General features: G+C 44.3%; 1 protein-coding gene across 1 annotated transcript in view; it reads left to right on the top strand.

The window, feature by feature from the left end:
* The window catches only part of LOC137433392 (sodium channel protein type 8 subunit alpha-like), a 128863-nt gene extending 104901 nt beyond the window's left edge, over positions 1 to 23962 (top strand). The window contains exons 12-15 of the mRNA XM_078785219.1: positions 7288 to 7425; positions 9277 to 9381; positions 9652 to 9922; positions 22416 to 23962. Coding sequence (XP_078641345.1) covers positions 7288 to 7425; positions 9277 to 9381; positions 9652 to 9922; positions 22416 to 23962 — 2061 coding nt within the window. The remainder of the gene's footprint in view (positions 1 to 7287; positions 7426 to 9276; positions 9382 to 9651; positions 9923 to 22415) is intronic.
* The last annotated feature ends 3767 nt before the right edge of the window (positions 23963 to 27729 follow it).

The following is a 27729-nucleotide window of genomic DNA, read 5'->3' as shown; positions in this document are numbered from 1 at the left end:
CGTGAGGGTTGCTTGAGTGTTTCAAGTTGGTAAGGACTGTACGTTCCAGTTGGGAGGTCTTACATGGCTGTGCTATTGAACCGGGGACAGCGAGAGTGTTGGAAGTGTAAGAGAAGGTGAAAGGAAAGGACATCACAAGGAATTGTGTGATAGAAGATGGGGAAGAGGCTGGAGAGTACGGCATGTGATTTTCATCCCCTTCTCAATCGTTTCATGGTAAATATTTCATAATCGAAACCCACTGGCAGGAACACGTGACTTCATTGTCTCGTGAATAGTCATTTTGTCGTGGGACACATTTAAGCTGTTGAGATGAAACAATATGATCTTAAGTCTTACAAACAAAACACGCTACCTTCCCCAATACCATAATACTTTCAGCAAATTTATAGATCCGTTTGGTTGTGCAATAAATATATTTAGAACGCTTTCAATAACCTCTTCGAAATTTTTGAATTATGAGCTATCTCGCATATAGTTAACACAGAGGCAAAATATTTTAATCCATCCCACCTTCCCCCATTCTCCTTCCCTTCTTCCCCTTTTCAATCAGCCTCTACATATTTTGTCTCCCTTCCTCCTGTCCTTCTCACCCTCTAAGTTCCCCTCATTTTGCTCATTTTTTTCCTTAATGCTTTCCAATGTCCCCCCCAAAACCTCACTACTCTGTGTACGTAAAATGTACATTGCCCCATAAATAAAATTAATAAAATCAGAAATACATTTTCACTTTCGACAGCCTCTATGATACCCTCATCACCCTTATCATGTGATAACACCCTTATCACGGGTGTTATCACGGGGTTTCTAACTTGCTGCGTTCACTTGAATTAATCTACTCTTTACCGTTCTCAAGGTCGCCCAAATGGGCCAAAATTGACAGCAACACGCATAGTCATATAGGAGGTAGATGGATCGAACACGTTTCTTACCTTTTTAAAGGTTTATTTATAAAACAATATGGGGGAAAAGGTGGACAGGACGAAAAGTTCAGAACAAACCATGTGAATCAACAGACACAGAGGAAGAAGGGGAAAACGCAAACTTTTATACAAATAAATAAATAAAGATGAAATTCTAACCCACACTAGATGCCACAGATCACACTTGCACAAACATTAAAATTGCAGGCGAGAACTTCCTTTTAGCGATGCGTGGAGTGCAGAGCGATGGTGTAGCTCGGGAACGGTGTCCCCATTTATGAGAGCCGTCCTTCCCGAGCAACGACAAAACAGAGCCAGTGATTAAATTAACCAAAAGGAGTGACCCCAAAGACCAGACAAGCCAGCCACAAGGAGCGCTAGCGACAAGAGGCACCCAAGATGACAAGAGCCAACGATCAGGAGCACCATAAAACAGGGAGTGATCTGCTTCTCCCAAAGGTTCCACGATATGCAGGATATGCTCCCAGAACCAGCCCTCATGACCCTCTGTTCTTTCCACCACACCTCCTCTCCACACCTCCTGGACTGCCCTCCGTACTCCTGGGACCTCTTTTGTGTCCTCTCTCTTCGCCCCTCTTCATTCTTTCGGGTGAAGTCCTACAGGCCTTCCCACTCACGAGGTGGCCCCAACAAAAATAAAAGTCTTTCCCTGCTTCTGGGCTCCACAGCATGCTATGCCACTGTGGCTGGCAAACACTGGATAGACTTATCATGATGGTCCTTTCTGGAGCGTGTAATGCTTTCTCAGTGTACCTTTTTGTAACGAAATCCTCACCTGGCCCCACCCACATACAAGAGGTATTTACTTTTACAATATTACCCTGACTGTCCTTTCTATAAATTACATATGCTGCCTCTTGTTACATATTTATGTGAATGTATGTGAATTACCATGCAGGTCTTTGCTTCCGTGTGTAGTATATTAAGTTGTTGTGTAGTTGTTGTGGTTGGAGGGTCAGGAGCCCTTCTGAAAGAGTGGCAGGAAACGGAAGTGGCCGGAAGCGGAAGTGACGGGAAACGGAGGAGAAAGACACGAGGGAAAGGAAGGTTTCTTTTTCCTCGCCCCGCTCCGACGAAAGGTGGAATCGACCTTGCGCTGCGTGGAAAACGCGCCGGTTCGAAACCCGTCTGGCGAGAGGAGTTACCTGGGCGGTAAATACCTTTTGACACGTCCAGTCACCGTGAGTTCGTGCACGAAACCAAGCGTCCGGGACAGTTTGCCCCGTCTACAAAGACGCGTACGGGTCCGCACGTTGGGCCTCGCGCCCGTTGGAAGCCGCGCTGGGTTTTTGCCCCGTTGCTTGGCAAGGAGGTGTGCGCTGTAACAGCTGTCCCGGTCCGAGACGGCACGTTTAGAGCACGTCCGCCCGGGGCTCGTTCAACCGCCCGTGTGCGGAGAGGAGAGACATTGACCACGGAGGGAGTCAGGAGTGGGGCTCACGTGAGGAATGTATTAGTATAAGATGGCCATCTTAGAGTTTGTGTAGATGAGTTCACATGGTTGTAATATTGATTGTGCCTGGTTGTTTGTTGTCGATTGCTCGGGGAAATATCCGTGATTGTATCCTTGACCTTGTATAATATCCTTACCCTGGAAATATATCCTTGAAATCAGTTTCTCCTGGGTGAAATTCCTATGGATTGCGTGGCGAACGCGCCTATATAATAATACTTGCTGGCGAAGGTCCTCTCCCGGTCCGGGGGTCACCGAGACCAGGTAGTCACTGAGGGGACCACGTAACAGAATTGGGGGCTCGTCCAAATTACGATTTGCGGTTTCGCAATTGGGTCTACGTCCGGGATCTAAAAGTGTATAAAATAATAAAATAATAATATTTTTGTTAATTAAAATTTATTAATTAATTATTAATTGGTAATATTTTTTTTTTGGGAAATTGGGGTAAAGTCTTGGGGTGAAGGTTAACAGGTGTTAACGATAGGCACCATGGCGTTTGTGGCACAGAACTTTGGGGTAACCCCGAGTGAGGCACAGTTCCGAGCGTTGCTAAAGTCGGATCTCTTGAAATTGGCCAAACATTTTAACTTGGAGGTCCGAACTAATTTGAGGAAGGCAGAGTTGCAGGCCACGGTGATACAATCTATGGTGGGATTAGGAACATGGGACGAGTTAGCCTGGGAGTGGCTACCCGAAGAACCAGAAGACGTGGAGCTCCGGAAACTGGAGTTGCAATTACGGAGCCAGGAACGGATCAAAGAAGAAGAAAGGAAAGCAGAAGAGAGAAGAGAAGAGAAGCAAGCAGAGGAAAGGAGAATGGAACGAGAACTCCAGGAAAGGTTAAAAGAAGAGGAAAGGAAAGCAGAAGAGAGGAGAGAAGAGAAACAAGCAGAGGAAAGGAGAGTGGAACGAGAACTCCAGGAAAGGTTAGCAGAAGAAGAAAGGAAAGCAGAAAAGGAAAGAGCAGAAGAAGAAAGGAAAGCAGAAGAGAGGAGGGAAGAGAAACAAGCGGAGGAAAGGAGAGTGGAACGAGAACTCCAGGAAAGGTTAAAAGAAGAAGAAAGGAAAGCAGAGGAGAGGAGAGAAGAGAAACAAGCAGAAGAAAGGATGAAAACAAGGGAACTCGAAGCAGAGGAGAGAAAAGCGGAAAGGGAATTAAAGGAACGTGACATGGAGCTTCAGCAAGAAATCAAATGCAAGGAGCTGGAGTTAATGAGAGAACGGGGAGAGGCACCACCCTTGCTGACGGGGTCGACACCTAACCAGAAAACCTGGGATGTGGGCAGACATGTGAGGCTGGTTCCACCGTTCAGTGAAAAGGAAGTCGCGAAATTCTTCCCACACTTTGAGAAAGTGGCTCGACAATTAAACTGGCCGGAGGAGGCCTGGACCATACTCGTACAAAGTGTGCTGGTGGGGAAAGCTCAGGAAATTTATTCGGCATTACCAATGGACCAATGTGCAGATTATGAGGTACTGAAGAAGCACATCCTCAAGGCCTATGAGTTGGTTCCGGAAGCTTACAGGCAAAAATTCAGGAATGCCAGGAAGAGGGAGAGTGAGACCCATGTGGAGTTTGCCAGAGTGAAAGAAAACATGTTTGATCGGTGGTGTGAGTCAAAAGGAGTCGGGAAAGACTTCGAGACATTGCGGGACTTGATCCTGGTGGAGGAATTCCAGCAGTGTGTCCACGAGGACATCAAAGTGTACCTGCAGGAAAAGAAGGTACCAAAGTTGTGGGACGCAGCCACCATGGCAGATGATTATGCCTTAACCCACCGAATAGGGGTCCACGAACCTAACTCCTCGCCTAGATCTCCGCAGGGGAGGTGGGGAACAGCAGGTGCGGAGAACGACCATACATGGCGGCGGCCTCGAGATGATTATGGGGACAACTATGATACCCCACCGGTTCGAAATCAGAGGGATGCGGGCCCAAGACAAACTTATAGTTCGGGGGGCCCGAGGCAGACCCCGAGTTTTTCCTCCGGGCCTACTTGCGCGTTTTGCAAAAAACCTGGACACTTGATGTCCAGTTGTTACCTCATGAAAAGGGACAACCCAGAGCGGAGTCCGACTATTACAACTCCGAATGCGATGGCTAGCGTAAGAAATCGCCATCAAGAGGGTTACCAACCATTTATTTCCGAGGGGTTTGTGTCACTGGATGGAGCCTCGACTAACCGGAGACCGGTTAGGATATTGAGAGACACAGGGGCCCATCAATCTTTAATGCTTGAAGGCATTTTGCCATGGTCCGAGGAGACGGCAACGGGGGATAGTGTTCGTTTACAGGGGATCGGGGGCGGTGTTAGTGCTCCCCTTCAGGTCATCCAGTTGGAGTCCGATTTGGTGTCAGGACCGGTCACCGTCGGTTTACAAGCCACGTTTCCTGTAGAGGGTGTATCTGTGGTTCTCGGGAATGATTGGGCCGGGGGTCAAGTTTATGGTAACCTGAGGGTTGATAAAGAGCCCAGCAGGGAAAATAACACCACACCAGCTCGGGATGGTGACAAAAGTGCCAAGTTATTTGTAGGGGGACTGAACTTCAAAACAGAGGAAGAAGTTCTGACCTCTGTCTTCAACAGATATGGGCCGCTGGTGGAAGTGCGGTTGGTAAGAGACTGGGAAACGCAACAGTCAAGAGGGTTCGGCTTTGTCACGTTTGCCAGCACAAAAGACGCCAGAGAGGCAGAGAAGAATTGGAATGGCAAGGATTTGGAGGGTCGGACCATAACAGTAGGGAAGGCATTTCGTAGGCGTCGAGAGGTCTACAGGAGAGGACAACTGGGCGGTAGTTTTGGTGGTGGCCGCAGTCAATATTATTATGGAGGCTCCCTGAGTTACGGCCGCTCCCGAAGGAAGAATTGGCAAAGTAGTGGCCGAGAAGAAGACCGGTATTCAGGGGACTACAGGGACCAGTGGTCCCACCCTAATTATTAGGGACGTTCTGAGAAGTTGAAGCACTGAAGGCGGCGGAGCCGCCGAGCCAAGATTCCTACACGAATTAACCGTGAACGCCGTTCCTAAAGGCGTCCATGTAGTGAACTTTCCTGCACGGACTAACCGTGAACTCCACGTTCCTCAAGGCGCCCATGTAGAGAACTTTCCTGCACGGACTAACCGTGAACTCCACGTTCCTCAAGGCGCCCATGTAGAGAACTTTCCTGCACGGACTAACCGTGAACTCCGCGTTCCTAAAGGCATCCATGTAGTGAATACTCGGCTTGGCCTCCCGGAAAAGTGCTATCGAGTGGCTTAACTGGCTTTATTTTTAAGTGATAACTGTGCCCGGGGGGGACTGATAATGTGGGGGGGTTGAGTTATCTGGTTTGTTTCTCCAAATTGGCCGGCAAAGAAAGTTTTCGCTGGGTTCAAACTTTCTTTCTTGAAGGGGGGGAGTGTTACATATTTATGTGAATGTATGTGAATTACCATGCAGGTCTTTGCTTCCGTGTGTAGTATATTAAGTTGTTGTGTAGTTGTTGTGGTTGGAGGGTCAGGAGCCCTTCTGAAAGAGTGGCAGGAAACGGAAGTGGCCGGAAGCGGAAGTGACGGGAAACGGAGGAGAAAGACACGAGGGAAAGGAAGGTTTCTTTTTCCTCGCCCCGCTCCGACGAAAGGTGGAATCGACCTTGCGCTGCGTGGAAAACGCGCCGGTTCGAAACCCGTCTGGCGAGAGGAGTTACCTGGGCGGTAAATACCTTTTGACACGTCCAGTCACCGTGAGTTCGTGCACGAAACCAAGCGTCCGGGACAGTTTGCCCCGTCTACAAAGACGCGTACGGGTCCGCACGTTGGGCCTCGCGCCCGTTGGAAGCCGCGCTGGGTTTTTGCCCCGTTGCTTGGCAAGGAGGTGTGCGCTGTAACAGCTGTCCCGGTCCGAGACGGCACGTTTAGAGCACGTCCGCCCGGGGCTCGTTCAACCGCCCGTGTGCGGAGAGGAGAGACATTGACCACGGAGGGAGTCAGGAGTGGGGCTCACGTGAGGAATGTATTAGTATAAGATGGCCATCTTAGAGTTTGTGTAGATGAGTTCACATGGTTGTAATATTGATTGTGCCTGGTTGTTTGTTGTCGATTGCTCGGGGAAATATCCGTGATTGTATCCTTGACCTTGTATAATATCCTTACCCTGGAAATATATCCTTGAAATCAGTTTCTCCTGGGTGAAATTCCTATGGATTGCGTGGCGAACGCGCCTATATAATAATACTTGCTGGCGAAGGTCCTCTCCCGGTCCGGGGGTCACCGAGACCAGGTAGTCACTGAGGGGACCACGTAACACTCTGCAGAGTCACTTGAAAAACGATGTGCTCAGACAGGTCCCTGTTACATGACAATCAAATCTACTCGAAACACACAGACCATGTTACACTTACCACATTCTAGCTATGTATCCCCCCTCCCTTCCCCCTTTCCATGTAACAATGACATTTGTTTGAATGGGAGCGAAAGGTAAATGCAGACCTGAAATTGTGCAGTGTTCATTTGTCATCAGTTGTATTTTCCATTAAAATATACACCAATTGTAGCTCATTTCAAAATTGAAACAGTGATGTGCTGAGATGTAGTCATGTAGGTCAGAGGTAGGTGAACCCTTTTGTGAAAGCTACCATGTTATAAACTAATACCCATGCTGAACAACTCCATTGCAGAGGATAAGTTGTATAATGTGAAACAGCCAGAACCAAATTTGTATCTGCATCAATATGGCCATCAAGCGTTAAGAAAAAAACAAAAACATCTTTGATTAAGATTGGAAAGATTTTATTTTTGATGAAAATGTGATGGTTTGTCGATGATAGAGTTCTTGTGGAATTGTTTTATTTCATGATCTTCGTTTGATACATTTTTCTGCCAGTTACGCATCCCCATCTTTCACAGGTGGAGGAACAGCCAGAATTTGAAAAAGACGTATATTATTATGCCTACTTTGTCTTCTTCATTGTCTTTGGAACATTTTTCATACTCAACCTGTTTATCGGCGTCATCATAGACAATTTTAACCAACAGAAGAAAAAGATAAGTAGATTTGACAAACTGGCCTGCGATATGGCAGCCTGTATGTGCATGGCTTTTGTTACTCCACATCACTGACCCCCAACTCGACTACCACCATGCTCTCACTAGGTACCTCATTGTTCAGTTCTTTGTAAGATTATGTTTTCACATGGTTCGCGCAAACATGGAAGACCAAATTTCCAGGATATTTCCAAGACAAAAAGGTTTTTTTCCAGGACCTTTTATACAAATGTTTTATGTCACAAATGACATTGGAACAAATCACAAAAATAATAATGAAACCTTGTTTGTTTGCTGTTATTCCATATTCCATTGAATATTTCAGTAACTACAAACACCCACTCCCTCTGGGAGTGGGCTGGGGTAGGGTGGGGGGAAAGTGGGGGAGATGGGGCAAATATAGTTTGTGCCATGGCTAATAATCCCCCTTGTCTGCAGCTGGGGTCAGTAAACCACTTGCACTGTGGCACGCATACAGGTCTGGACTGAGAAACCATTTTTGGCACGCTTTAATGGGAAATCCCTGGGGGAGGTTAAAGTTGGTAATGGTCTGCTGTGTTCTCTTCAAGAGACTGATGGAATTAACAATTTTGGCCGGGTGGCGGATCATTTGAATTTGCACAATTTTAATCAGGACCTCTCCATAAGCACTTGCGTAATGTATGCATGACCTGACGTCATGTCAGAAATCTATTCAGTTGCATGTTCCCACCACATTTGGCACGCCAATGTCCCTGGCACCTCTACAACTTCATCCCGCTTCACTTTATCTGCTATCTCTTCACCTACTGGATGCTTCACCTCTCCACTGGGTGCCACAGTTGTGGGCTAAAGACATGTTTTTGGTGAAGCATTTTCAATCCCTGATATATCTTTTAAAAGACCTCTCAAGGCACCTTTTATTGTGTGCTAATGGCCATTTTGATTAGGTTTTATTTCCTTTATTGTGTTTTCGTTATATCGGATCGCGAGTGTGCTTTTTTTTTTTACTTCTCTGCCCGTTTGCGTGTCTGTCTATCTTTTGTCCAGGGATTCTCCATTTTCGTCATCATTTGCCTTCTTGTAATGAACTATTCCGTAAAAGCACGTTTCATGTGGTGACCCATCATTGTAGATTATGCATGTGAGAGGCCATTTTGGCTCAGCTTTAATGGTAAATCCTTGGGAGACGTTATAATTGGTAACGTTCTCTGAAAGGGACTAGATTATTCATATTTGTGCCATTTTCTCGATTTTCCAGGAGTTTCATAGATTTGGACAAGTTTTTTTTAGGACTTTCCAGTACTGGAAAATGCTTTTTCATTTTTCCAGGAATTTCAAGGAGTTTCAAGGACTGTGCGAACCCTGTGTTAGTTGCATTATACTTGTTTCCGACTGCACCAATGTGTACCGGTATTTTTTGTCCTTGTGTTAATGCCAAGGTCTGCTGTCACTTGTTTTTTTTGAGTATTAGGGAATGTGGCGCATGTTTGTTGTAATCGACTCACCGATAGATTGATTAACTGTAATTAAATATTGATTTGCTACAATTTCTGAGTTTATTTATTGTTTTTCTTTGTTTCTTTGTTGAAATGTTTCATACCCCTGGTGTTTTGGCATGTGTTAACTGTATGAACAAAAAGTTCAAGAGTTTACTTGACACCACCCTGTGTGCATTTGACAAGCGGCATGAAGGTGCTGCATTGCTTGAGGTGCCAGCCAATGCAATGTCACGACCCCTGCATGTGCCTCACTCCAGCACTCCTGCCTGCTCCGTTGCTTGATGGCTCTTTCTCGATCCGTGTAGTGTGGAAAAGTGCCGAGCTAAAGAGTGAACTGAGCTCGTCTGTCTTTCTCTTATGGATGCTGCACTTTGGAGGAGAGGATATCTTCTTGACAGAAGAGCAAAAGAAATACCACCATGCTTTGAAGAAACTTGGCAACAAAAAACCTGTGAAACCCATTCCACCACCAAAGGTATGCACCATTTATCAGATGTCTGGAGATGTGGTATTTAGAAGTGTAATTTTCCTGTTAAAATACTTGTTTTTTTTGGCAGTACAGGAATGTTTGTGGTATCATTTGAAATGTGTTTTGGGACCGGAGATTGAATTTGTGTAATTGTTGATAATGGGTGGTTTGCATTGACAGTGGTTACTGTGGAGCGCGTGTTACAACAGTTCGCTTGATTGCCTGTTCGTGTGCATTACCGATCCTAATGGTGTGCCCAACCTTGACACCCTGCAGAACAAGCTCCAGAGATTGATATTTCATTTAGTCTCCAATCAGAAGTTTGAAATTACAATTATGGTTCTCATCTTCCTGAATATGCTTACCATGGTGGTGGAAACGGATCCTCAGGCCAAAACCAAGGAGGATGTTTTGTACTATTTCAACATGACATTTATTGGGATCTTCACCATGGAGTGTCTGCTCAAATTGATTGGCCAACGACAGTACTTTTTCACCTTGTCCTGGAACATTTTTGACCTCGTAATTGTCGTCATCTCAATATTTGGTGAGGCACTTAGTTGGTTAAGATGTGTTTCACTGATATCTTGTCTGCTTCGATTGTCGTACCGGTATATTGTTTCTTACATTAGTGCACCAGGTTGTTGTTTTTGACACAGGAGAGAAACTCATGAAGAGTCAGGCAGAACTGACAGTGTGACAAATATTAAGCGAAAGAACGAACAGGAAAATAATGGAGGGAGGAGGGGAGGAAACACTGAAACCAGCAAGTAAGATGGTTGAGTTGGGAAAGGTTAATGGGGATATAAAGATCATGATACAGAATTGAAGATGACAAGAGATGGGGTTGCACTGATGGCCTGGAGGGAAGAGTGAAACAGAATAGCCTCTGGAAGGTGGTTCCATAGACATGAGAAGCGAGGATTAAAGCAGTTGAGGTGTGCAGTCAGCCTGTATTTGGCTGGTTTAACCAAGAGGGGCTTACTTGTATTCTGTATTCTGGAATTGCTCAGAAGGGTCAGAGGACTGAGGGCCGAGGGAGCAATATTGGAGAATAGACACTGGAAGACAGAGACCACTGACCTGCATGCAATGTGAGTGCAATGGACCATGTGTTTTAGCCTCATTAATGGGAGCGTTATATTTTACAGAATCCAGGAGAGACAACTGTGATTCTGGGGCACCAGCTCAAAGCAGAGAGAAATACTCCATTGAGCTAGGGGCAAAGTATTTGTAGATTGTGAGTACCTCTGATTTCCCAAGGAAAAACTTTGATTGATGGAGGATGCCCAGTCTGCAGCTGGCTTTGGAGGCCAAATTTTCCATGTGGTCAGCCAAAGAAAGTTCATGGCTAATGGTGAGGCCTAGAAGTTCAAGACACTGAACCTCTTCCAGTCAATGACAATGGGAATAGATAGGTGGTTTGTTGGTCTCGACTCAGCGACTGTGTCTTAGACAGTGAACAAACGTTGTAGGTTGGTGTAATTTTCAGCCATAGTGGGGTTGTCACTGACTTGAAACCTTTCTCTCGATTTACTGCGTGTTTTCCTGTGTGTTCAAACCTTATGAAGTGATGCAATTGGAGTGGAACCGAGTGAATGCATAATCGATCAAAATTAAAACTATAACAGCACTCGGAGAGTGCATAGTCTCACCTCACATGCTCATTCTGAACAAAGATACCATCTTTAACTGAACACGCTACTATTATGGCCCATACACCCATATCATCCGTGCACCCTATTATGTCACATACATTGCCATTAATTGTAGCTTTATTCATTTTTCATTTATCATTAGGATATTCAACAAACTACTTTTGTGCCTATTAAGGCTGCATTGCATCAATGAAGGTGAAGAAAAAACAAATTCAAACTATATTCTCCATGGCTAGTCCATCATACAGTCACGTGAAAAAGTTAGTACAACCCATGTAAAGTTTTGACTTTTTCAACATATTTCAACATACAGCTATTTGATCTTCATTTCAACAATATTGACAGATAAAGGTGATATAATATAACAAATATCATGAAACATTTACATTTTGTAGTCCATTGTATAATTTAAATAAACATAAATGCAAATTTCACATGTGGAAAAAGTAAGTACACCCCGACATTTATCACTACTTCAAATACCTAAAATTAGAATCAGGTGCACCAGCTCAGGTGCAAATGATTAGAACATTGTTAGAGAGGATCTTGGAGGAACCTGTCTTATTTAAACCTCAGATATTTAGTTTGGTTTGCTCTTTGTTGTTGAAGTGTGGGCATCACCATGCCGAGATCAAAAGAGCTCTCTGAGGCCTTCAGAAAGAAGGTTATAGATGCCTAAGAGTCTGGGAAGGGATTTAAAAAGATCTTCAAACAATTTGAAATCAATCATTCGACTGTCCGGAAGATCATCGACAAGTGGAGAAGATTCCAAACAACTGCCAACTTGTTCAGGCCAGGCCGCCCCAGCAAGTTCAACCCGAGAGCAGACCGCAAGATGCTGAAAGAAGTCTCTAAGAACCCCAGAATGTCATCACAGGACCTACAGGTAGCTCTTGCCACTGATGATGTCAAAGTGCCCGAGTCTACCATTAGAAAGAGGCTGCACAAATTTGATCTACATGGGAGGTGTGCCAGGAGGAAACCTTTGCTGTCCAGAAAGAACATCAGGGCAAGACTAAAGTTTGCCAATGAACACCTAGGCAAAGACCAGCACTTCTGGAACAATGTGCTCTGGACAGATGAGTCAAAGGGAGAGCTATTTGGCCACAGTACCAGAAGACATGTTTGGCGGAAACCAAAGACAGCATTTGACCACAAGAACCTGATACCAATTGTAAAGCATGGTGGTGGAAATATTATGGTTTGGGGCAGCTTTATGCATCAGGGCCTGGGCAGCTCACCATCATAGAATCCACTATGAATTCTTCATTGTACCAGAGGTGGCTTGAGGATGATGTGAGGCCATCTGTCAGAAAGTTGAAGCTCAACCGAAGGTGGACCTTGCAACATGACAATGACCCTAAACATACCAGTAAATCCACCAAGGAATGGCTGAAAACAAAGAAATGGAGGGTTCTGGAATGGCCAAGTCAAAGCCCGGATTTAAATCCCATCGAGATGTTGTGGGGGGATTTGAAACGAGCTGTGCATGCAAGAAACCCCTCAAACATCGCACAGCTGAAATAATTCTGCATGGAGGAGTGGGCAAAAATTTCTCCCAGTCGATGTCAGAGACTGGTACACAGTTATAAGAAACGCCTACTTGAGGTTGTTTCTGCCAAAGGGGGCAATACCACCTATTAGAGCCAAGGGTGTACTTACTTTTTCCACATGCAAAATTTGCATTTATGTTTATTTAAATTATTCAATGGACTACAAAATGTAAATGTTTCATGATATTTGTTATATTATATCACCTTTATCTGTCAATATTGTTGAAATGAAGATCAAATAGCTGTATGTTGAAATATGTTGAAAAAGTCAAAACTTTACATGGGGTGTACTTACTTTTTCACGTGACTGTATGTATGAAATTTTGCATCAATATGTTGAGGAGATCTGGAGAAGAAAATTATTTTACGCTTTTATTTTCAATCTAACATGGCCACCAGACCACGTGACCGATGATGTCATAAATTTAATTATTCACTCATCTCGTCGTAGATCACATACAGTGCCTTCAGAAAGTATTCACACCCCTTGACTTTCTCACATTTTGTTGTGTTGCAGCCTGAATAAAAAATCAATTAAGACTAGATTATTTGTTCACTGATCTACACATAATACCCCATAATGTCAAAGTGGAAATATGTTTTAGAAATTTTGACAAAATAGTTAAAAATATAAATATAAAAAATAACCACCTTTAGAGGCCATTTTTCCCCGCAAAGCGGGGGTTGGCATTTTTCGGGAACCGTGGTTGTTGTTGTTTTTTGGTCCCCTTTTTGAAGCAATGTTTTACGGCCAGATGCCCTTCCTGACGCCAACCCTTTTTGCCGCCTTTAACGACAAACAGGGAATTACCAGTGAACTGGTACTCAAATAGTTAAATAGTTAAATAGTTAAAAATGAAAAGCTGAAATGTCTTGAGTGAATAAGTATTCAACCTCTTTGCTATGACACACCTAATTGAGCTCAGGTGTATCCAATTTCATTTGATCACCCTTGAGGTGTCTCTACAAATAGATTGAAGTCCACCTGTGGCAAATTCATTTGATCGGACATGATTTAGATAGAAACACACCTTTCTATATAAGGTCCCACAGTTGCCAGTGCATGTCAGAGCAGAAACTCTACCATGAAGTCCAAGGAACTGTCCGTAGAACTCCGAGATAGAATTGTGAGAAGGTATAGATCTGGGGAAAGGTATAAAACAATTTCTAGTGTTAAAAGTTCCCAAGAGCACAGTGAGCTCCATCATTAGGAAATGTAAAGAATATGGAAATACTTCCTAGAGCTGGCCGTCCGACCAAACTGAGCAACCGGGAAAGAAGGACTTTGGGCAGGGAGGTGACCAAGAACCCAATGGCCAATCTAACAGAACTACAGAGTTCTTTGGCTGAAATGGGAGAACCTGCCGGAAGGACAACAGTCTCTGCAGAGCTTTATGGGAGAGTGGCCAGACGGAAGCCACTCCTGAGAAAAAGGCACATGAAAGCACACCAGGTGTTTGCATAAAGGCACGTGAAGGACACTGAGAGCATGAGGCACAATATTCTGTGGTCTGATGAGACGAAAATTGAACTCTTTAGCCTGAATGATCTGGTGGAAACTGAACACAGCTCCCATCTAACACCATCTCGACCATGAAGCATGTTGGCGGTGTGGAGGAATATGCAAATGATTCAAGGCCCCTCCAAGAAGATTGTCGTTCAAGAAGTTTAATGGAGACAGTAAAGATACACGTCAAAGAAATATAAAGACACACCAAATACACCAGCATACACAATATTGACAGCCAAGTGAAGTTCTGAATTTTGTAGCCATAGCAGGTCCCTTTATACTGGCTGGAGGACAAAACAAATGGAATTGGGAGGGGCAAGTAGAGGGAGGAGCAAAGATGGGATTGGTCGAATGAAGTGAAAAGAGGGGAAGAGCAGTGGGATTGGTTGAGTGGAGTATAGGGGAGAGGAGTGATTGGTCGAGTGTCGAGTGAGGTGGGAGGAGAGGATAGAGATCCGGGGCCGAGAGAAAAGGATAAGATTTGCATATGTGTTTTTTTAATGAGGGACATCTGTTTTCTCATTGTCCACGTCAGACTGTGTGGAGCCAGAACTCTTTCATTATGTTTGGAGACTTCAAGGACATAGGAAGGCCATTCACTTACCATCTCAATGTAAAGCCTTTTCAAACTTTATTTGTACACCTCACAAGTAAAGGGAACATATCTTTAACTCATTATTTGCTTATAGAACTTTAGAAATACCTGTATGAGTTTTGCAAACACATGTCTGTAATTCATTAATCTTTTAACATTATTGTTCTCAGGATTTGAGCATTTTGCTGGTTGACCAGTAAGAGTTATCATATTATATTGCAAATTGACACATATAGTAATATGAGAACTTAATAAGTAGTGATACAACTTTCAATCAACCAAGATTCATGTTAAAACTTCAAACTTGCATGAAATTAAATAAGAAAGTCCTTATTTAATTTATTACTGCATCAATTACAGGTATTTATTTCCCAATTGTCATATAAGTTGTCTATATGGCTTAATAAATCACTCAAAGCAAAACTGCATAATTATTTATATGAAAGACCCACACGCAATTTTTCAAGATTTTACAACCCAGCCAAAAGACCAGGCACGTGGAATTGCATTTGCCTCACGGAAACCATAAATCATTATCCACTCGGTCATCATGGCAACCACATTCCTTTTCTTGACCACAAACTAAATTCTTTTTTCATCATTTTCCTAAAACGATGGTCAGCTCATGAATAAAACTCTCAATCAATATTAGGCCATCAATAACAGCTAATTTTGTAAATAAGAAACTTGATTATTAGTTGGGTATATGAAAAAGTGTATTTATTTTAAAACTCCAACGAACTAGATTCTGTAATCAGCACTCGTGCTGCCTTATCAGCTTATCTCCATGGAAATGCAAACAGCATGTGCCTTTTATTACCTAAGGCGCCTGTCGTCTTGTCCAGGTGGAAGGTCTCCATGCAGGCAGCACGATCCTATTAGTTCCCATATATAGCTTTATATACAAGCACTTGCTATTTGACCACTAAATCCCAAGGAATTATCATACAGAATATATGGGCAAATAGTTTAAATTTCTTGCTGTAGTCATATTTTTTAGTAAATAGCCAATTATAATTGAAATATACTTCCAAAGCAGCAGCATCATGCTATGGGGATGCTTTTCAACAGCAGGGACTGGAAGACTTCTAAGGATAGAGGCAACAATGAATGGAGCCAAATACAGGCAAATCCTTGAGTAGAACCTGCTTCAGAGTGCAAAATACCTTGGACTGCGGCAAAGAGTTATGTTCCAACAGGACAACGACCCAAGCATACAACCAAAGCAACAATGGAATTGCTTCAGACCTTCAGACCGGTGTGTACCCCGGTGTAGAATAGGTACACCGTATCCCTGCGCATCGTAAGAGGCGACTAAGGGTTGGTGCCAGGAAGGGCATCCGGCCATAAAAACATTGCTTCAAACAGGGAACCGTGATTGTTATGGGGCCCGCAAGGCTAACCCCTGCTCCAGCGGGGAAAATGGCCTTAAAACGATCATTCATTCATTTTATTCTTCAGACCAATGCAATCGCTTCAGACCAACCAAAGCAACAATGGAATCGCTTCCGACCAATAATGTGAAACTCCTTGAGTGGTCCAGCCAAAGCCCAGACTTGAATCTTATTGAGAATCTGTGGAAAGACTTGAAGATTGCTGTTCATCAACAGTCCCCATCCATCTTGACAGAGCTTGAATGCCTTCAGAAAGTATTCACACCCCTTGACGTTTTTCACATTTTGTTGTGTTCAGTCGTTCGCACCAACCGGAGCTGTTTTCGGATGACGTGCTGATGTCCTTGGACTTCGCGCCAGGCTCTGGGCCGACCGGGCCGACGTGGTGTGTGGTGCTGATATTTTGAGAGGCTTGATTTAATACCCCAACCTCTCAACCCCACCTCCTTTTCTGTTACCCCGCCGTTATTATTTGCTAGTATTTTTTTTTTTTTTTAGTGAAAGCCCACAATATATTATATCCTTATATATATGTGCACATTATATATATGTACAGGGGGCTGCAAAAGTAGGTATACAGTAATGAAAAACAAAACGTGCGCACAAAACGTATTTTATTGATTATACAAGCATATCAATAATAGCATATCAATAACAGCATATCAATAATGGCATATCAATAATAAACATATCAATAATAAACATATTAATCCCTCAAATGTTCAAACTGTTTGCCCCCGGCATTCACACACTCCACTAGTCGAGTATGGACACCCATGCACACTCTGGCACAAAGATCTTTATCAGCATCAATTTCCTGGCAAGCCTCCCGTATGAACTGAATCATGGCATCAACAGAACGTGGCTTGCATGCAAAAACCCTGTCTTTCACACATCCCCAGAAAAAGAAGTCCATAGGGGTGAGATCCGGCGAACGTGGTGGCCAGTCAACGGCTCCCCGACGTCCAATCCACCTGTTGGGAAATTCTTTGTCAAGTAGCGCACGCACAGTGAGTGCGAAGTGCGGTGGCACCCCATCCTGCTGAAAGTAGAAGTCGTCCTGCTGCTGTTGTTCGCATACCTGTGGTATGATTGTATCCGTCAGCATGTTCAGATACACGTGTTGTTCGACAGTCCTGTGCAGAATGATAGGTCCAACGACACCTTTGCAGGACAGGCCAGCCCACACTGTCACCCCAGGTTGATTGAGCTGTTGCTCAATCGTGACTTTAGGGTTTTCAGTTGCATAGTACACACAATTGTGCTGATTAACGGCACCCGATAGCTTAAAGTTTGCTTCATCGGACCACACGATTTTGCGCAGAATGCTGTCACCCTCTCGTTCCTCGTTCAGGATGGCTTCGCAAAATTGTAAACGCCGATCCGAGTCATCCTCTAATAAACCATGTATCAATCGTGGCACGTACATTTTCAGTCCTGCACCATGCATCAAACGACCCAACGATCTGCGTTCAATACCCAATTCAGATGACGCCCGGTTTTTCGATTTCTGAGGGCTCTGGGTAAATGCCAGGGCGACTTGCATTGCATTCTCTGGCGTTGTCACGGTGACTGGTCGACCACTCTTCGGCGAGTTGTGGATAGACCCCGTCCTCTCAAATTTGTCACGTATCCGGTAAATCGTGAGCCTCGTTGGTGGAGGCGATGCAAATGTTTCTCGCCACTGCTCTCGCACACGTTCACTATTCTCTGTCTTCCAGTACTGTTTCAAAATCCATTTGCGCTCCTCATCCGTTGAATTACCAGCCATCGTTAAATTTCCACTTCACCTGCAAATAATAGATGTATTATAGAAAAAATTACGAAAATAAAAATATAAAAAATGGTAATAATGATTTTAATGAATTAAATGAATTCTAGTATTAAATGAATCCTAGCACCACGATTATAATACTGGTAATACTGGTATAATCCTTACTGTATACCTACTTTTGCAGCCCCCTGTATATGGACCTCCGCTTCCGGTCCGCTCGAGCAAGCAGGCTTGCTTCGATCTCTCCACAGCATCGAAGTCCTATCTAAGGGTGTGGTGCTGACCGGGCCACCGTGGTGCTGACCTGACAAACGTGGCGTGGTGCTGACGGGCCCCCCGCAACCATGATGCCCCCCCCCCCCCCCCCCAGAATTTCCATGTTTTAAACGTTTCCCAGTGTATACCCTGGATTCGAATAGGTACACCGTATCCCTGCGTGTCGTATGAGACGACTAAGAGGGTTGGCGTCAGGAAGGGCATCCGGCCATAAAAACATTGCCTCAAAAAGAGAACCATGACAATTACAACTACATATGGGCAGGGTACAGCCCGAAGTGGAGATCGGTTTCTGAGGTTTGGGACATGGAATGTAGGGACAATGACAGGGAGATCAGGAGAAGTGGTGGAAGTATTGGTCAGAAGAAGAGTGGACATAATATGTTGTGTGCAAGAGACAAGATGGAAGGGAAGTGGTGTGAGAATGGTGAAGGGTAGACAGGGACAGAAATACAAGTTTGTGTGGCAAGGGTGCCTGGAGGGCGTGAATGGGGTTGGTGTCCTGTTTTCTGAGGAGTTTGTAGACAGTGTGGTGAGTGTGACTAGAGTGAGTGATAGGTTGATGATGGTGAAAATGATGATTGGAAAGCTCTTGGTGAACGTCATCTCGGGATATGCTCCGCAGGTTGGTCGGAGCGATGAAGAGAAGGACAAGTTCTGGTGTGTGATAGAGAAGCTGATGGAAAACGTGAAAGATGATGAAGTTGTTGTGGTTGGAGGAGACCTAAATGGACATGTGGGAAGGAGTATGGACGGTTTTGAGGGAGTTCATGGGGGTTACGGATATGGTGTGAGAAATGGAGAAGTTGAAAGGATTTTGGAGTTTGCTGATGGAGCTGGTTTGTTGATTTGTAATACTCAGTTCCAGAAAGAGGATAATAAGCTTGTTACATACACGTCAGGTGGGTCGACGACAACCGTTGACGACCTGCTGGTGCGTAGGCGAGATAGGGGGCACCTCCGGGACACAAAGGTGATCCCGGGGGAGGAGGCTGTTTCAGAGCACCACTTGGTTGTCTGCGACATAAGGGTGAAAGGTGCGAGGAGAGCTCGGCGGGTGAAGTACCAACCGAGAATGAAGGTGTGGAGGTTGAAAGAGGTGACAGTAACGGAGGCATGAAAAGAGAGGCTGAGTAGGGTAGAGGATGATGTGGTTGAGCTTGAAAGTGGTTGGATGTCAATGAAAGCTAGTCTGTTGTGAGCCGTTGGTGAGGTATGTGGATGGACAAAAGGACCACCGAGGCACTCGGAAACATTGTGGTGGGATGATGAAGTTGGAAAGAGGATTGACGAGAAGAGGAAGAAGTTCAAGGAGTGGCAGAAGGCGAAGGGTACGGGAGCAGCAACAGCAGAGCATGAAAGTTATAAGGCAGCCAAGAAGGCTGCAAAGAAAGAGGTAGCAAAAGGCGCAGGAGGCATGTAGGAAAATGTTCGGAGAATGCTTGGATTCGGAAGAGGGTCAGAGAGCAGTATTCAGGATTGCAAAGCAGATAGCGAAAGAGAGGTGTGATGTGATGGGGGTGAGTTGCTTGAAGGATGAAGTGGGACAAATCGTTGTGGACCCAGATGGAATTAAAGGAAGATGGAAAAGATATATGGAAATGCTGTTGAATACAGTGAATGAATGGGATGGCAACATAGAGAGTACCCCAGTTTTAGGACCGGCAGAGAAGATAACTGAGAAGGAAGTTGAGGAAGCGATAAAAGCAATGAAGAGTAGAAAAGCGGGAGGGCCGACGGGAGTTGTGGGAGATATGTTGAAGCAGCAGGAAGTTGGGGTGTGAAGAGAATGACAGAGATCTGTAATCTGGCGGTGAAAAAAGGCCGCATTCCAGTGGATTGGGAACTGAGTACCCTCGTCCCTCTATACAAGGGGAAAGGTGACCCTCTAGCGTGTGGCTCGTACCGAGCGATAAAGTTATTGGAGCATGGAATGAAGGTATTGGAAAGGGTGTTGGAGAGGAGGATAAGGAAGAAAGTGAAGATCGACGAAATGCAGTTTGGATTTATGCCAGGAAGAGGAACGACAGACGTGCTTTTTATTGTGAGGCAGTTGCAGGAGAAGTACATGGAGAAGAGGAAGAAGTTGTTTCTTGGGTTTGTTGATCTGGAGAAAGCATTCGATAGGGTTCCACGTGAAGTAGTGACATGGGCATTGAGGAAGTTAGCAGTGGAGGAATGGTTGATCAGAGTAGTGATGGCAATGTACAAAAGAGCGCGCACAGCTGTAAGGACGAAGGACGGGAACAGTGGTGAGTTTGAGGTGAAGGTGGGAGTGCATCAGGGGTCGGTACTAATTCCACCACTATTTGTAGCTGTGATGGAGGTGGTCGCTCAGAACGTAAAGGAGGGTTTACCGTGGGCGTTGTTGTATGCAGATGATCTGGTGTTGATTGCGGAAAGTATGGATGGACTGAAGGAAAAGATGAACAAGTGGAAGGAATGTATGGAGACAAAAGGTCTGAAGGTGAATATCGGAAAGACAAAGGTGATGGCAAGTTGTAAAACATGTGGTGAGGTGGAAAGAACTGGGAAGTGGCCCTGTGCTGTGTTCAGGAAGGGTGTCGGAGTGAACTCCATTCAATGTACAATGTGCGCTGAGTGGGTTCATCAAAAATGTAGTGGTCTGAGAGGGTCATTAACCAGTGTGGCAGCTACATTCAAATGTAAGGTGTGCACAGAGGAAGCTGCAGATGAAGGAAATGTTGAGTTGGATCTTGGAGACGGTGTGAAGCTGGAAGGTGTGAAAACATTTTGCTACCTCGGAGACATGCTGAATGGAGAACGTGGATCAGACTCGGCAACGGTTGCTAGAGTGAGATGTGCATGGAAGAAGTTTCCGGAACTGAGTGGCGTGCTGATAAGGAGGGGAGTGTCGTTGAAGCTGAAGGGAAAGGTGTATGCTGCATGTGTGAGAAGTGTTATGATTTATGGGAGCGAGACATGGATGATGAACGTAGAGCAGCAACGAAGGTTGGAAAGGGTGGAAATGCGAATGGTTCGATGGATGTGCGGAGTATCGTTGAGAGAGAGGAAGACAAATGATGAATTGCGAAAAATGATGGGAATAGAGCCTGTGATTGATGTTGTGAAGAGGAACAGGTTGAGATGGTTTGGTCATGTGTTGAGGAAGGATGAAAGTGACTGGTTGAGAAGAGTGATGGAAATGAATGTAGAAGGAAGTAGAGGATGGGGAAGACCGAGAAAGACTTGGCTAAAGATGGTGGAAGAAGAAATGCGGGCAAGGGGGTTAACAAGGAGAGATGCAGAAAATAGGGCAAGATGGAGAAGATTGTCATGGGGACCGCAAGGCTAACCCCCGCTCTAGCAGGGAAAATGGCCTTAAAATGCATGTTGTTGTTGTTGTTGTTGTGTTCAGCCGGAATTTAAAATGGATGAAATTGAGATTTTTTTTGTCATTGATCTACACATGATAATACCCCATCGTGTCAAAGTGGAAATATTTTTGAGAAATATTTTCAAGATAATAAAAATATCTAATTTTGTTTCCTTGTCGAGAAATATCTAATTTACATACATATTCAACCCCCTGAGACAATACTCCATAGTAGCGCCTTTGGCAGCGATTACAACTTTGAGTCTTCTTGGGTATGTCTGTATCAGCTTTGCACATCTGGATTTTGTTTGTTTCTACCATTCTTCCTAGCAGGTCCGCATCTATGAGTATGTATTTTCGATTTGGAAATGGTTTTCTCCACAACCGCTTGTCTGTTTGATGTGAAACTTTAAATATAGGAGGACTCCCCATGGAGAGCATTTTATTGCTAACTCTGACATCATAGGTCACATGGTATGGCAGCCATATTGGATTGAAGGAATTAAATTGGAATTTTTTTTTTTCCAAAACCACTCAATGGAAAAAAAATTGAAACTTGGCATATGTCATCAACTCCCCATGGGATATGTAAGGTGATAATGATGTCATCGGAGAAGTAGTATTCCAGCCATAATTGATTGAATGGAAATCTTTATCGCAAAAATCTGAAACTGCATACATCTCATCTATGACCCGATGTGAGTCAAAAATTATATATATGACGTTCATTATAATCAATGTTAAGAAACTATGTGACATAATGCGATGCATGGATAATAAGGGTTTATGAGCCATAATAGCATTAGTAGCGTGTTCAGTTAACGATGGTATTTTTGTTCAGAATGAATGTGCCATACTGGGTGCCGTCCTAGTTTTAGAGTGGTTTTGCATTTTTAAATGGAAAGGAAAAAATCTAACTTTATGTTCACTTTTTCCATTGCAGACTTGGCAATGGAGAAAACTTTGGAGTTGTTCACGTTAGAACCAACAATTTTCCGCGTCATACGACTTTTTCGTATTGGCCGCATCCTACGACTGTTCCGTGGAGCACAGGGCATTCGCACATTGCTCTTCGCACTACTCATGTCCCTCCCAGCTCTCTTCAACATTGGTCTGCTGCTCTTCCTCATTATGTACATTTTTTCTATATTTGGAATGTCTCAGTTTTCTCTGTTGAAACACAGACATGGTATCGATGACATGTTCAACTTTGAGACCTTTTGTGGCTCGATGCTTTGTCTCTTCCAAATCACGACGTCAGCCGGATGGGACAAGCTTCTTCTTCCAACCCTCGACAAGAACTGCGATGAAAACAAACACCACGCTGGTGTCACTACTTATGTGGGAGATTGTGGCAAGCCTGCCATCGGAATCGCCTATTTTGTTAGCTACATTATCATTTCTTTCCTGGTTGTTGTTAACATGTACATTGCTATTATCCTGGAAAATTTCAATGTTGCCAAGGAGGAGAGTAAGGAGCCACTAAGTGAGGATGACTTTGAATTGTTTTTTGAAACTTGGGGAAAATTCGACCCGCAGGCCACAAACCTTATTAGTTACTCAAAGTTGCCAGATTTCCTCGATAAGCTGGAACCTCCACTACGTGTACCCAAACCAAACCAACTCTTCATCGGTGCCAAGGATCTGCCCATGGATGCCCAAGATTGCATCCATTGCTTGGACATTATCTGCACGTTAACACAAAATGTACTTGGTGACAGCGCAAACAATAACGAGCTACGGCAGGAGATGGAGAAGCGTTTTGCAGGAGAAGACGAACAAAGCATGGCACGGCAGATTGTAACATCCACTTTCCAGCGGCAGAAATATGACAAAGCTGCCATTATTATCCAAAAGGCAGTTCGCAAAAGACAGCTTGTGGCAAAGCTGGTTGCTTTGGCTAAGAAACCAAATATTGCAAATGATCCTTCTAAGCTTATGCTGTTATGCCAAAGCCAGGGAATAAACATTATTGCAACAGCTGCCTCACCATCAGGATCAGAGGGTGATGGGGCAGCCATTTCATCTCCATGTTCAAGAGATGATATACCACCGACCACACAGTCAGGTACCGGTATACAAAAGAAACAGGCAGACATCTTGCTTTCAAACGTGGAACATTGTCAGACAGATATCTCACTTTCAGATTCAAAAAATGGGTCATTGGAAGAGTTACAGCACAACAGAACAACTCCCTTGTCATCAAAGTTGGAAAATGGTGAAACAGCTTCTTCATTGTCAGGAATAATGGAAGAAGGTAGGAAAACCACTTCGTCAACAGGGTCAGAAGACCATACAATAATCAGCTTGTCAAGAGAATCGATGGATAGCAGCACAGTGACTTCACCATCAGATTCAGAAGACAGCACAATCCCTTCATCATCAGGGTTGGAAGACAACACAATAACTAGCTTGTCATCAGAATCAAGTGACAGCAGCATTGTCAATTCACCATCGGGATCATCAGACAACAGCACCGTTTCTTTATAATCAGGATTAGAATACACTACAATAACCAGCTCATCATCAGATTCCAAAGGCAGCACAACAATTGGCTAATGATCAGGACCATAAGTCAATTGAAGAGCCAATTTGCTGCTTGGAAAGACGACGATATGATGTCTGCTTCACCATTATGTTCCAGAAATGATCGTTTCTCAGCTGTGGCCCATCAACAAGATTTGGGAGCAGGATTGGTGAGAAATTTCAGGTGAATTTTGTTCTTCATCACCGAAAGCAAATAAACTACTGAGCAGCTGTTTGTGATTTGTGAAGAAGAGAGGCTTTAGGAAACAGGCCTTTGCACACATGGAAACGGAAATGTTGAACATCACTTCACATCACAGCACGCTCGTCTACTGGACTCCGATCCGAAACAAAGCCTTCAGATGGGAAACGACCTTGATCCAGGAGGAAACGAGCTTTTCAACAGTGTCGAGTTGTGCTCTTTTTTTTCGTTATGGTCTCACGATGCCGTTTGTTTGCAAATGCAAAGCTGTTGGTGGAATTAAAATGGTTGAAAAAGGGAAGCAGCTTTCGCTCTTTCCTTGACACTCGAAGGAGAATCCTTGATGCATGTGCTCGATCGCACCCTTTGTGGCTTGGCAATGGCTGCTACATCCACAGGACTGTGCTCTTGCAAGATGGAAGTCGCTTAACTTTTCCGTGTTTATTCAGTCAGGAGCATGGGGGGCTGGATTTCAGCATTAAGCAAGAGTGTGCGAATCTGAGAAAGAATTCCCTGCCTTATCCTTCTCACACCATCATCCTCCATCACTCCTCCCTTTGAACACATCTCAACGGAGTTGGCTACAAACTTCACGGAGATGTCAACCATTTTTGCCTTGGCGAGTCGAAAGCCATTTTGTTGACTTTAAACAAATGACTGTTTCTAAAATAGTTTGAGAAATGCTTTGCTTTATTTCCAGTGAGTAATTCAACATTGCAACAAGCTTACATATTTACAGACAATGCACAGATATATGCGCGTAACGTAAATGGTGAAAAAAATATGTTATCTCACTATATAAGGCCTGTTTCCGATTATCAACCTTTTGATCTCTCTCCTAATTTGTTATTGCCTCTTTTTTTTAAATGTTTTTTTTATACAATGCATATTTTTCCACACTTAAATAATGCTGAACGAAAACGGGAAAGTGAAGGAAAAAGTTTGGATTTTTTTTTTGTATACACAGTCACAGGGCTCTTGGATGATAAACTATGTATGATGATTTATCATTCACGTAAGAGCCCTTCAATCATTCAATTTGTGAAATTTGAGAAATATCGTCTGAACAAGAGTTGCTTATTTTGGTAAATGTTACGCAGTTGAATCTCTTAGTTTGTAGACAAATAAATCGGTGTTGACCAATGTCCAGTGCATATTTTTCACCTGTAATGACACCTTTGCTTTTCTACAGTGTAAACAAAATAGTGTCGTGTGATTCCCTCAGGTGAACACCACTGGGATCACGAATGGCCAATAGCGAGCTTTTAACTCCAAAGAGTTCAGTTCAATTGCGGACTTTATCTATGTGGGGGAAGAAAAGGGGGGAGGAAGCTGAAGTGCTTACCTGAGCGATCCCGCCGGGCAGTCTTCAACCTGCAGAAAATAACTCAAACAAAAACCGGGTTTACAAATGTACAGGAAAAACAAGCATTCTGAGTATTGCGCTGCAATACATGTCCCCTACCAGCAGTCTGTCGTCCGGAAAACTGTTGGGGAAATTACCAAAGTTCAAAGTGCCATAACTTTGTCAAAAATGATCGAAACGTCGTGAAGTTTGAACTTGATCTGTAACTTATCATGAGGAAACCATGTACCAAGTTTGAAATCATTAGCATTAAGAGTTTCGAAAAAAAAGTCGGGAAAACTGTTCTTTGCGTGACAGACTGACGGACGGAGTGCAAACCTATAGTCCCCTCCGGTGTACACCGGTAGGGGACTAATAACAAAAGGATTTATTAAACCGGATGCCGATAACAAGAAAAACACAACGGTAAAACTAAGTTCCCATGGGATCCTTCATTCCAGACTTGTTCCAAACTTCATTCCAAACATGGACAAATGGGGAATAAAAGAATTGGAAAATAATGGTGTGTCATTTAATTGTGGCACTCAACTCAAATCGGGGCCTCGTCAGCAATCGTCCAGGCCCCAGCACGCAGACTTGACGCGGCTCCGGTGTTGGTGGGAAACTGCTCGTCGTTTGGTGCGCGCGCACAAAGCCTGGCCTCGCTGCATGATCCGTCTAGGACAGCAGGCGCACAGCTTATCTCCCCAGCCGCGTCGGTCTCTGTTCTCCTCGCACGCCAAAGGATGTTGTCAGCAAGAGTGTCGAGGACCAGGGGTGAGCGAGAGGCAGGAACGTCGAGGGACAGAGGAAGATGCGAGAGGCGAGGAAGGGCAAGAGGTCGTCGAGGGCAAGATCAAAGCGTGAAGGGCGAAAGGCAAGAGAAAAATGTCGGTCCTAGAGATATTTTATCGTCGGGGTCGTGACGTCATCAACGCTTCTCCACCAATCAGCGTGCCGCTTCTTGCTCGCCTCTGACGTCATCGATGGTCCTTGCCAATTGGCGCTCTGCTTCCTCCTCGGCCTTCCCTCCACCAATCAGCGGGTAGCTTCTTGCTCCACCCTGGCCAATCACGGGTCCCTTCTTACCCTAGCCTTCCCATTGGTCAACTCCCGCCCAATAGCGAGTTGCCTCTTGCTCCGCCCTGACCAATCACGGCTCTTCGGGGCGTGTCTTCGGCCTGCCTGTCTTCCGTGGTGATGTAGCTGGTGCGTCCAAATGGCCGTGCTCAAAACTGGTTTCCGGTTGGTTTTATGGTTATTATTTCGTGCAATTAATGGGCATTTCCTCACTAGTGTCTATGGTGCAGTGCAAAAAGGACAAGGGATAAATCACATATAGTGGGGCTGCTTAACTGATGAATTGTGCCTTTTCCCTTAAAAGCATGAAACTTGGCACATGGCTAGAATACCCCAAAAGAAAGATTTTTAGTCCAGGGGGCATCTCCAATTTCACCCCATATGGCGGCCATCTTGAAATTCAGGATGGCCGTCATACAAGACCTGTTTTGATGAATATCTCCATAATTAGAACAGATATCAAAATGGTTGAAGTGCCTATACCTACATTTTTAGGGTCTAGGAATCCAATGGCAACATAAAAAATTCAATAGTATATGGCAGCCATCTTGAAATCCAAGATGGCCGCCATAACAGACCTGTTTTGATGAATATCTCCATAATTAGAACAGCTATCTAAATGGTTGCAGTGCCTACACCTACATTTTTAGGGTCTAGGAATCCAATGGCAACATAAAATATTAAGCAGTCATATGAAAATATTAATTTTGCATAGTATCATGCATACTGGGAATGCATATAAATACTCTTAACAGGTTGGCATTCTTCAGTGATTAAAAGTGTCTATGACATCGCAGACTGTAACTGTGCCATCTTGTGGTTTTCTAGTCTTTGCTGCATTCTCCATCACATGCGCAGAGAGAAGTACAGGGAAGTGCAGCTTTCTTACACCGGCAACGACCAGTACATCCTTTTTTGCACCCACACTTAACAAGTTCATTGCAGATCTTTGCAGCCTCTGGAAGTGTTGTCCATATTGGTTTGAACTGGCCAGCAGACGTTTTTTGCCAACCCCATTCAGTGGGGCTTGGTAGATCAGGCTTAGCATGCAATGCTTGTCCCCAGCATAGTGCGCCTTGGTATACTGCCCGCTTTATGTGCTGC

The sequence above is a fragment of the Myxine glutinosa genome, chromosome 10 (genome assembly GCF_964187855.1).
Source record: "Myxine glutinosa chromosome 10, kmMyxGlut1.1, whole genome shotgun sequence".
Taxonomy (NCBI): Eukaryota; Metazoa; Chordata; class Myxini; order Myxiniformes; family Myxinidae; genus Myxine; species Myxine glutinosa.
The sequence above is the reverse complement of the archived record's forward strand: the minus strand, read 5'-3'. Positions and strand labels throughout refer to the sequence as shown.